This window comes from Capronia coronata (genome assembly GCF_000585585.1).
Source record: "Capronia coronata CBS 617.96 chromosome Unknown acBCG-supercont1.1, whole genome shotgun sequence".
Taxonomy (NCBI): Eukaryota; Fungi; Ascomycota; class Eurotiomycetes; order Chaetothyriales; family Herpotrichiellaceae; genus Capronia; species Capronia coronata.
This window is the reverse complement of record NW_006912893.1, coordinates 2,898,733-2,910,270: the sequence shown is the minus strand read 5'-3', so window position 1 is coordinate 2,910,270 and position 11,538 is coordinate 2,898,733. Positions and strand designations below refer to the sequence as shown.

At 52.0% G+C, this 11,538-nt stretch overlaps 3 protein-coding genes across 3 annotated transcripts; all 3 read left to right on the top strand.

Annotated features, from left to right (window-relative positions):
* Positions 1-4,156: 4,156 nt before the first annotated feature.
* Positions 4,157-6,193, top strand: A1O1_01028 (uncharacterized protein; the record flags this gene model as incomplete). The annotated part of the gene is made up of 1 exon (XM_007721942.1): positions 4,157-6,193. The coding sequence occupies one exon, from the start codon at positions 4,157-4,159 to the stop codon at positions 6,191-6,193; it is 2,037 nt and encodes a 678-aa protein (XP_007720132.1).
* Positions 6,194-7,845: 1,652 nt separating this feature from the next.
* Positions 7,846-9,132, top strand: A1O1_01027 (uncharacterized protein; the record flags this gene model as incomplete). Its single annotated transcript, XM_007721941.1, has 1 exon — positions 7,846-9,132. The coding sequence occupies one exon, from the start codon at positions 7,846-7,848 to the stop codon at positions 9,130-9,132; it is 1,287 nt and encodes a 428-aa protein (XP_007720131.1).
* An 828-nt stretch (positions 9,133-9,960) lies between these two features.
* Positions 9,961-10,458, top strand: A1O1_01026 (glutaredoxin 3; the record flags this gene model as incomplete). The annotated part of the gene is made up of 2 exons (XM_007721940.1): positions 9,961-10,111; positions 10,301-10,458. The coding sequence occupies 2 exons, from the start codon at positions 9,961-9,963 to the stop codon at positions 10,456-10,458; spliced, it is 309 nt and encodes a 102-aa protein (XP_007720130.1).
* Between the last annotated feature and the right edge of the window lie 1,080 nt (positions 10,459-11,538).

Genomic DNA, 11,538 nt, shown 5'->3' with positions numbered 1-11,538 from the left:
AGCAGTAGTAGCAGTAGTAGCAGTAGTAGCAGTAGTAGCAGTAGTAGCAGTAGTAGCAGTAGTAGCAGTAGTAGCAGTAGCTACGATCGACCTGATCTGTGCTCCCCTATTGTTGAGTGGTGAGAGTACCTGTACCTGCGTGGTACAAGAGTATGTACTGTACTTTGCCTCCGCCTGGATCTGGATTTGCCCTCCGCTGCCGTTCGCCACAAAAGCAAATGCTCCTAGTACCTGTGATTGAATATACTCGCGAGCATAGCAGACGTGACACTGTGAATGAAGGAAGTAATACGAAAAAAAGTCAAACAAAGCGTGTACGAAGCCAGGCATCATCGGCTTCCCTCCATCCATGGCCACTCATCTCGGCGATTGTCGGTATATGTATGGCCCCAATCGACAGGGACGGGTGGCAAGGATTCCGCCGTCTTCCTGTTCCGCCCCTTCTTCGCGATAGGGAGTACGGAGCTGGGTGCGAGGGACACAGGGTACACAAATACGTACACAGACACAAAGCTAAGCCACAGCTGTCCATCCATGGGGATCGATCGACTGACAGTAAGTAGCATGAAAGGAATGACACGGCGTTGGTTCTTTGGAGGCGTTTGCTTTTGCCATCGGCCAACTTAACTTGTAGAACAGGCACAGCCACAGACGTGGCGGTTAAACCAAACAAGCCGTATCGATAGAGCTTCGGCTCTGGCAGGCGGTCGGAGGATTGAACTTCATGACTTACCGAACTGAAACTTGTTCCTTTTGGCCGCCGGGAAGTGCGTGGCGGTTGGGAAAAGGTTCGTGTTGTAGGTCAATCAGCAAATCTGCGGACACACATCGTATGCATCGTTGCCTGGACCCTTTTCCTCGGGCTGATGCGGGCTTGTATGCGAAGCGAATGGATTTTCTCAAAGAATGTACGTTCGTCCCGCGGGACCATGCGATAGTCTAGCACATTGTCGTCCAACTGACAACGAAGATCTCTGTCAAACATGCAGGAGTGGTCTCAAATCGTTTCGGCTGCATCATTTCCTTGCGAAGTGTCCACTCACGTCGAGTCGGAGGGTCCCGAAAAGAAGAACGGTGACACCTGTGCCTCGCAAATTCCTATCGAGAAGAAGAAAAGAAAGCACAACCATGTGTGGTGTTGGGAGGACAAGCAGACAGTGGGCGGCAAGGGACTTGTAGCCCGATCGCGTCGATTGGCCACGGATGCGCCCAGTAGCCGGCCAGAATTATGTTCGAGAAGGTGCCTGAGGGTCATGCTGGGTGTACAGTCCAGGGTGTCCGGGGTCCTTTGTACACCTTGCATGATGCCTTAAATCGTCAAGGGCATCGGGCAGCGTCAGCTTGACAAGATTGCTCGACTTGACTGCGGGGTTGGCAGGGATGAAACAGTATTTTCTTGCTTCGAGCTCCATCATGATCAGTGACTGCCTGATGTTTCTGTTCTATCTCAGCCTGTTGTTGATCATCTTGTTGTTGAAGACAAGGGAAGATGGAGTTTCCCCAACCTCCACTCAGAAGCTAGGATCACACTCGTCGCTTTGACCATTCCTCGGGTCTGGGGGCGGTCCGCCACGGGATGGCATAAGTTGTGGAGTCTGCCAAAGTGTGGGTGGAACAATCACAAAGTCATGGACATTGCACCCGTGGCACGGCCAGTGGTGTGAAAACTGTATTGCTCTTCTGATGGCATTGGTCACCAGTTGTCTTAAGCGCTGGGGATCAAGCAGCTGCAACAAATCTGAACTCCGCAAGATCAAAGAATCAATGCAGTGGTGACCATCACAGCATCATGCTCGCGTTCCCTGCCTGGCACTTTGGCAGCCCATCTGGTACGTTTTTATTGGCTTTCCATTTTCTGCCCAGAACTACTTGACTGCGTCTCGCCAACTGGAGCTTTCAGGATGTGCATTTAGGCAGACTTAGGCCAATAATGCCATGTCTGTCTTCATCGAGGTGGGTTGTGCTCGTGTCATGTCGCTCACACGACTGGATGGATTTGCCTTCAAGGCTAGACGAGGTCCGGTGGCACGACGTGGGCGGGTCAGACTGGTGAACCACGGTGTCCCGTGTCGGTGTTGGTTTCTTCGAGGATGGTGCTTGTTCAGTCTTGCATGACCTCGTAGAGGAGGCTATTCTGGCAAGAAACACCACTAGATAGTTGTGATTAATGTGAAGCGTGACACGCTGCTGCAGAACGGAAGCTCGAGACGCTGTTTGGATGTTTGGCCGTGTGAGGATGCCTGGTCGCACGCCTGGTTAGCAACCATCGACAGAATCTGTATGGTGGGTAGATCTAGGTTGAGTGAGCTCATGTTCCCATCGAGCTTGAAGGACATGTGCACAGGGAGTCTAGACGAGGAATTCTCTAGTCAGCTGGGTGCAACAACGGAAACCCATTGCTTGCGGCAGTGTTGTTCTATCTTTGTCGCATCGGTAAGACTTGATTTGTTGCCAATGAGCGCGGATGCAAGCTCAATCATTTCAGAAATCGGGCTGAGCAGTTTGTGGGTAGTGGTGCTCGGTGTAAACGATGCCCAGAACTAAGAGCTGTTTTGGGTCTTGTTTTTGTCTTCTTTGCAGCTGGTCCGTCGATGGTGGAAGATGTGGACGTGATGCGACAGTTTGTTGAACCACGCCACGTTTTCATTCCTGGTAGCCGTCCCTTGTGTCTAGGTTGTAGAGCCCTGAAGCGAGAACGAGGACTCGGACAATAATGAACGTGGCCAAGGGCTACGGCACTGCGGGAGCGGAATCAGGGGCTAAGGAGGCTGAAGCACTTGGTTTTATAGGCTCCTTAGGCCTTGGGTGCCCCCGCGGACGTGGATTGGGGGGGGGGTCAACGGCTGTCGCGTTACGGGCGCCTTACTTCTAGGGTAGGTGCGGTACCTATGGGCCCCGGGGGACTGGCAGGAATTCTAGGGTCACTGCTATCCAGTGGCCACCACTACCACCACTCCGAGTTTGTACAAGCGGCTCCATGCACCGCTCCCGCTACCGCTACCGCTAATCGACCACACCTCATGACGACAACATCCACCAACTTGACAACACAGGCACCACTGCAGAGTGCAACGATAGCATCCCATCCAAGGATCTCAAGCTGCCTACCACTGCCGACACCTAGCGTGTAAGATTCAGCACCGCCAGAATCCAAACGGTCCAAACGCCCCTTCCAGCATAGGCTTCGTTTTGAGTTCTTTTCTGTCTCTCTCGCCCACCCGTCCACTGGAAGGGGCAAACAACTGGAGGTGCAGGGATAGTTAGGCACTGGAAAGGGGGCAGGCAGATACAGGGACGTAGGCCGTAGAGTCCCTTCCTTAGTGGAAGCCATGCACACACAAGAGTCGGGTACTGTGTAGTCCAGAGCAAACGGTGGTATGTCAACAACCGGTGGTGGGATCGTTCGTGATGGAGTGATAATGGTTTATGGGGGAGTGGCCCCATCTCCGTCCCCATCGCTGACCCTTCCTCACTCTCGACCACCTATCTACAACAGCATCACTACTACTGGTATCGGCTTGGAGCCAGAAGTGCCAGCACAGCAAAAAGAAAAGCAGTAGTACGACCAGACCATCACTATCATAGCCAACGAAAATTGCCGCAAGCCCAGCCGCCATCTGAAAGTTACATAATCGCTGGGATCGGAAATTCCATCAGACGATCGGGTGGCTCAGATCAGACAGAAGCAGCGCCGCACTGTGTGGACTGCAGTTGGTCGCTTCCCTACAACAGAGTGACTACTACCTACCGAGTACCTTACTGAGTACAGGTACCTGTGGTACTGATCTGACGGGTTACCAAATTCTCCCCTAATACTTACACACCTACCTGAACCTACCTACTACTACTACTACCAAGTCGTCCTGACACATCTTCACTCTTTTCTCCTACACACGTCAGCGGCTTCACGCTGCCTCTGCCAAATCCAAGAGATCTATTGTCCCGATCACTCTTAATCCCCTCAAACAACAGTCACTGGCACAGTGCATCGTCTTTCCGGGATTGTTGTTGTTACCAACCACCTCGACCAGCAAAACTCCGACCTCCGAGGCCACCATCATGCACGCCACGACCATTCCTTGACCGCTTTGTACAAAACAACAAATTTCTCCGCCATTTCCTCCGTTCTATCCTTTTCCCCTTGTATTAACACACCATGGCCTCTCCTCTTCCTCCTGATCCCTATGTGGCGTTGGGAGTCTCCAAAGATGCCGACATCTCTGCCATCCGCACGGCTCACCGAAAACTCGCCCTCAAACACCACCCCGATCGAATCAAGGATGAGGCACAACGGGAACGCGGCAAGGATGAATTTCAGAAGATTCAACAAGCGTACGAACTTCTCACCGACCCTGTTCGGAGATCACGGTATGATGATAGAGTCCGGTTGGCCGAGCTGCGAAGAGAAAGCATGATGAGAGAACCGCCACTGCCCACGACGACCGCCACCAGAGTCTATCCCATGAGGCCGGCACCGCATCATGCCTCTGCCTCGGTTCCTACTCCTGCTCCTGCTCGCGAGTATCGAGAAGACGGCAACTTCTTTGAGGAAGTCCGCCAGCCTAGGAACAATTCAGCATATGACTACCGAGATCCTTACGATGAAACCCTCCCTCGCACGACCTCGAGGAAATATCCCGATTACGACAACAGAGCCCCTCCACCTTCCAAACCCTCTGAAAAGTCCAAAAAACCCTCCAATGTGTGGCCAGGCATGATGGCTGCCGCCGCAGCTGTCAAGTTGAAGGCACAAGCGGAAAAGACAAGAAATAGCAAAATGGAGGAAAAGAGCAGAGACCGGGAAAAGAGGCGAGAACGAAGCGAGAAAGTCCAGACGAGAAGGACGGCATACGTGGAAGATTCAGAATCCGAAGTGGACTCTCCTGAAGTTAGACCCTCCCTCAAGTCCACCACCCGCTCGAAAACGACATCACATTTTGAACCTGCCTCCGAGACTGCGCGGAAGAGATCGCTTCGGTCGGACAAGCTGCGTGAGGTTGACGAGGAGTCCTTGGATGGGAAATGGGAGCGACACCATGAAGAGAGCAAGGCGTACATGGCCAAAGCCAAAGCAACCAATCGTCCGGGCTTGGAGCGGGCAGACTCAGATGCCTACCAATATTGGGTGGGAGAGTCGAGAAGCGGTGGTCGCAGAAGCGGCAGTGACAATGAAAAACGATCTACCCCGTCAAAGGGACGCCGTGCAACTGTGGAAGATTACTTCACGCCATCCTTCACGAAATCAAGCTCTTCACCGAGCAATCTACGTGCCCATGTAGAAGAGCGCGCTCCGCCCAGATCGTCTGCCGGTACCCCGCGTGATCGAGATTGGGAAAGGGAAAGAGAACGTGAACGTGATAGGGAACGAGAGCGTGATCGGGACCGAGAACGGGAACGGGAGCGAGGAGAACGCGAACATCGGAGGAGGATGCCGCCAAATCTGTCTCGTTCCCAGACTGCACCCGTACCAAAGCTCGCCACCAAGAAAGACACTACTCCTGCAAAGGGGTCTAACCTAAAACACGCCGAAACTCAGTTGCACGACTCGGGTTATGGGAGTAGTCCCAGCCCGCATACTCCGGAGATGAGGGAGGAAAGCCCCCCGTCCAGGCCTGTCAGACCTCGACAGACGTCCACCAAATATCAGATTGTCGACCCAGACGATCGGGACGATTTCACGCGAACGCCACGGGTCAACAAGCTCTATGATGACTATGGTGATCGATATGCAAGGACGTACCATCATAGCCCAGAATCTGTCATCCGCGAGCCGATGCCAAGAGACTCGGATCGTCGCAAAGAAAGGCCTGAACGTCCGAGAGTCGAGACTAGATCGTCCAAATCTTCCCGCGGCGCATCACTGATGGAGGACTTCGTTCAAACCTCTCCTCCTGTACGGCGGACTGAATCAGGACGGTTTGAAGATCGAGCGTCACCACGTTCACCACGAGACTCGCCGCCTGTCACGCGCACCAACAGTGGTCGCGACAAGCTCTTTGCCGAGATCTCGCCTGAGGAGTCGAGGTACGCACGACCTTATCCGGCGGACAAGGTCCACATCGCACCTCGCCGGGAACCGCAGTACGCCACATATACACGAGACGGTCCCGAGTACCGGGCCACCGAGCATTCATCACGGTTTCGAGAACCTCCTAAAATGAGACGGCCGTCGGTGAGCGTGGGAGGTTACTAACGACTTACGAATGGCTAGCCTTGCTGGTGTTATGGAAATGGCTGTTTGATCACAATCTTTGATCTATTTTGATTTGCAGGCACTAGGACGGTCTTTGAGAACATACCTCCCCTCGTACATATCCAGGACAGTCTATACTACGCTCATTCTTTTTCTTGTGGTCCTGATCAGTTCAGATACAGTTTGCTCATGGATGTCAAACGGCGTGGGCATCAGCAGGAATTATGCTTGGAATGGGAGAGGACTTGCACTTACACGAGAGCATATGGCGACGGAATCCGAGATCAGACAAGTCTGGGGCCGGCTGTGGCTCACAGACGCATAATTCCAGGCCAACAGAACGATTGGTATTCCCTTTACAAGATAGTATGGTCTGTCTGCTCGGCATCCACATTCCGAGGGGCCAGATAAGTTGTACAACTTCTATTTGTCTCGTTTGGGACGTGACCTTTAATGAAATCAAATGAACATAAATCTGAACAGTGTCCATACATTTAAAGACCTGGTCGTTTTGATTATGAGCATCCGCCGTGTACAACGCATGAGCCTGGAGTGATAGAACAAAGAAGTTGAAGACGAATGTGCCACGAAAGTTACTCTCAGGCCACCCTGGTAGCTGTGTGGTAGCATTGCAGTAGCTATACCAGGTACGTACATAGTAAAGCGGCATACTCTATCGATCGCTTCACTTGCCCAGTTGAAACAACATTGTTGACATGGGATCTTTGGTTCCTGGTTTAAGCGAAAAACGGCCCCCGGCTCTTCCTCTAGCAAGGGCAATTTGGTCCTCACTTTGAACTACTACTACGCCGTTATGCCCTTTATCATCCTACCTAAGTATCCTCTTGTTTTGCGAGCCTGCATTGTTTCAGTATCATAATATTCTAGCAACCAACGTGCTCTACACACCTGTTGTTTCGTCGTCCATCCCAGATCCACGAAAGCCGCCTCCGCTGTACTCACCACCGCCCATCTGCAAGCCTCCTCGATAGGAAATCACCTCTTTGCGCATAGTGGTGGACTTTGGCCCACAAATCTCCATTGCATCTTTCACTTGAAGTGCCGAAAACCGCCCAGACGATAGTTATCGGTGCCATTTCGCCCATTGACAGTTTGCATGGCCACAGATCTTATCCAATGCTCATGGCGTGTTCACCCTGAGCTGAGGGGAAGCCCGTTCTGCGCTCCCTATCGTCGGTAAACTCGAATATGGCAGAGGTCTCCTCTATGGCACCTATGACGACGGTGGTGAATAATGCCAATCCACCTTACGATGTGGTGAGTCGAGACCTCCATTGACTGCACCATCGAGCGGTCTAGATGGGCCGTGCCGTGTGACACAATCATAAGGGTACTACCAGAGATCTGACATAGGACACCACTAGAACAACTTTCCAAAGAGTCGTCCCTCCGGCCTACGACAACTCTCTCCCTCATCCGCGCGCTCGCCGTTGTCTAGTCTGCCGCCGAATCGCAAAGACGGAAATGTGCCCGGCCGACCGGCCCATAACAGGGTTGAAGAGTTGGGCCAACAGCCAGGATATCTGACCCGCAGTGAGAGTGAGGCGGACAGCCTACTAGATCTGTACAGAAACAACCCCAGTAGCGGCAATGTCAGTCAACAGGCGAACGATAGTGACGTCCCCGAAAACATGTACCGACCACAAGATGACGATCCTGAAGGTTGGATTCACAGAGACAAGCTGGCCAAAATTGAGAGTGAAGAGTTACAAGCTGCAGGAATCAATCTGGCGAATGCACGACGCAATGTGGATAATGTTGGAAGAGATACGAGTCGTGGTCGACAGGGCGACGAGCGGCACCTGTCGGTCAAGAACGAAGAAGATAAAGATAAACGTCGAGTGGAGGAGACCGCGGAAGAGGAAGAGCAACAAGAACAGGAAGAGGAACGATTAAATTGGGATCTGCGCACGCCAGACGAAATCGCGGCTGACCTTGTGTCGCAGCAGCTCTCCGCCAACCCAATTTCGAAGAAGTCGGGGTCCAAAATCCCTGTCTTGACTTCAAGCCCATTACCGATACCACCAGAAAGGATCGAGCGAGATACTCCCATAGTGAGGAAACGTACTATTAGCAACAGTATGAGCCCTGAGGATAGTATACCAGTCCTAAGATCCCGAAAACGAAGGGGTAGCAACGGCAGTCATCCTTTGCAAGATGATATCGATTCTCAAACCGCCACACCAGTCCCAACAAACGGTCACAGGTCGGCTTCGAAGACAGCATCTCCTACCAAGACGAAACCAAAAGCTGCTCCATCATCACCTCCCAGCACATCAGCTGCAAGGAAAGTATCTAATACGAACAGGAAACCATCCGGCACTACCAAAGCAGGGACTTCGCCTTCGATCGGCCAGAGACCCGGGACCAGATCCGGAGAATTGGACCGTCCTCGAACAGCGGTCAACCGGCCAGAAGGCGATCCCCCCTGGCTTGCAACGATGTATAAACCAGACCCTAGATTGCCTCCCGAAGAGCAAATCATCCCAACGCACGCTCGTCGACAGCAACAAGCACAGTGGGAACAGCAAGGAGCTGTCCCAACTACCTACGATCGAAACTTTTCCCCTCTGGCCATTCACACGGGCAACGGGTTGGTCAAAGCACCGTCTCCTAACCCACCTTCGTCTCCGTCGCCTGAAGGGCAAGAAGAGCACGATCAGAGCTCGTGGCCATTGAGACCGGTTCCAAGTCTGAGGAACTCGAGCAACGGCAGGCCTGGCACTGGAGGTAGTCTGAATGGTGGGTACAGTACAATGCCTCGCGTGACGAGTCCGGCGATTGTCCAGAGCCCTAAGATCGGCAACATTTCAACTACCCCAGCTCAACCAGCGAGGATGCAAGTCCAACGCATGGAACCCAATGAAATGGATGAAAAGGTCAAAGACAAGAGCTGTGGATGTTGCGTCGTCATGTAAAGTCCCAAGAGTGACTTCGGGTCTTTCCTCTGTTGACGACAAGAACTGCTGTTTCACATGTGTTTGGGTATGGGGATTGCAGTCTTCTTACTTTCTTCTGATGCAATTCTAGCGGGAGTGAGTGGTTTGGGCGAAAGGCGAGGCTTGAGCACTACTGATTGTTATCCTTTTGTTTTCCTCGGCAACCGCCATGACCTGAGAGCGTTGCTCTTCTATAAGCGCTGAAGGAGGAGGAAACTCGCCGGAATGGCCAAGAGGCATTATCAGATCAGCCTGGTGGCTGTACTTTCTACATACCCTTCCGAACTCCAGACCTATCATTCCGTCTCAGGATCTCTAATAATCGTTCCAACACCAATCTTGGACATTGTGGCACTGATAAGCGTGCGCAGACTAAGTCGGCTTGCTGTTGGTAGATGGCTAGGACTGACTGACTGCTTCATCTCAACATGTCGCCAGTTTAACGGGATGAGTAAACATTAGCCGGACGTGACTAGCACCGCCACTAATCACATCATCTTGCCGCCACGCCGCCACCTTTTGTGCCTTCCGCCGGACTCTTTCATCATCGTTGGTCATTTGCTTCATATTAGTTCTCTTGCCAGATTGTTCAGCAGGTCGATTCTAGTCTCTACATATACCATCAGCCACCCCTCGTCCGCGTATTCACCCTCTACAGATTCAATTCAAATCCACCAAATCCATCAAACTCGCTTCAGAATCCCGTCCAAATCACCCGCCGCCACCATAGCTTCCTCAATCTTCGCTCCTCTACGGAACATCACCCGTTCATTCTTCTCCTCCGGCCCGAGCAGTTCCCCCGCAGCAATGTCGGCCGCAAAGCAGAAGGCTCAGCAGATCATCGAGCAGAACCCGGTCGTGGTCTTCTCCAAATCCTACTGTCCGTACTGCCGCGCGAGTAAGAGCTTGCTGGATCAGAAACATGCGAAGTACTATCTGCTGGAGTTGGATGAAGTCGGTACGTACATGTCTTCAAAAAAGTTGAGCCCAGCCCGGACACGTTGTCTTTGTTTCCGTTTCCGTTTCGTTCTCTAGCTTGTTTGGTTTGAGTGTATTGGGTGTCTCCTATTGCGACCAACTCGCTCACTGCGCTTTATTTGTCTCCTGTAATGATTGATCACTAACTCTTTCTTCCGTTTCGGGATAGATGACGGCCCTGCGATCCAAGATGCCCTAGAAGAAATCACCGGCCAGCGCACCGTTCCGAACATCTTCATCGGTCACAAGCATATCGGCGGTAACTCTGACCTTCAGGCCAAGAAGGGACAGCTGGACGGATTGCTGAAGACTGTTGGGGCCATCTAAGTGGGTGGGAGACATGGCGACCTTTCTGGACATGAAGGCGGGCTATGCGAACAGAACAGAACGGACCAGGAGTTTTGTTACAGTCGAGATGATTGAAGCCGGATCGATCTAATCGGTGGAGTCATGTTGGACTGGCCGTGACGAGGCCTGGGTGAAGAGAGTATATTGTGCCGCTGCTGATAAGGGAAGACCTGATCCGGGAAGTTGTCGAAGCGATTCCGCGGTGAAGCTAGAATCATACAAGACAGACAGGACATGAATCCAAGGACTTGAGACAATTTAACACTGGTGTGGTCGTTACATGATCCATTGACTGATCTGTGTCTCGCCTCTTCACGCCGACGGTTGCTTGGACTCCGAGACTTGATACCTTTCTCCATGAAGTTCGTTTCGTCTGCCTCGATTTGACAACTCCAATTGCCGTCGGCATCAAGATGATTTTTTCCGTATTGATACCTGATCTACGGAGTTCCTTTCGATCCATGTCATTCAATACGATCTCATTTCAACGCTGCAGGACACGGTCTTGACTGATGGTAGATCCTTTCACGATACTCCCCCTTATCGCGCAGCCTTGTCATCCGCTCTGATCGGATACTGTGACCTTTAGAAGAGCCGTTCGATATAAAGCCCGCCATTGTCACTGTCATTGATACCTTCCAAATTTAGATATCGCTCGCTGGGCGCCGACCCACAAGTTTCAAGGGTGACCCCAATCGCAGATCTTATATAAAATAACGGCACCCCTGACATCGCAGCCTCGTCGCTTTTTGTTCGTCAGGAGCATTTTCTATATCATAAACCCCCCCTCTCTCACAAACTCCTGGCCCCCCTTCTGTGTGTGTGTGTGTGTGTTTAGATTAATGCCGTGCTTATATTAACAACGGCACAGAGACTTAATGACAGAAGAACCAATATCGATGCCTAAGACATAGGAAATGCATACAGGAATTGGGACAATAATACGGCGGTCAAGATCAGATGGACTTATTCCGGCATTCCAGAAGGCAGCAGCACATACATCATACATACATGGCATACGACTTATACAGTGTAGTCAAAAAGATTGGAGGTCAGAAG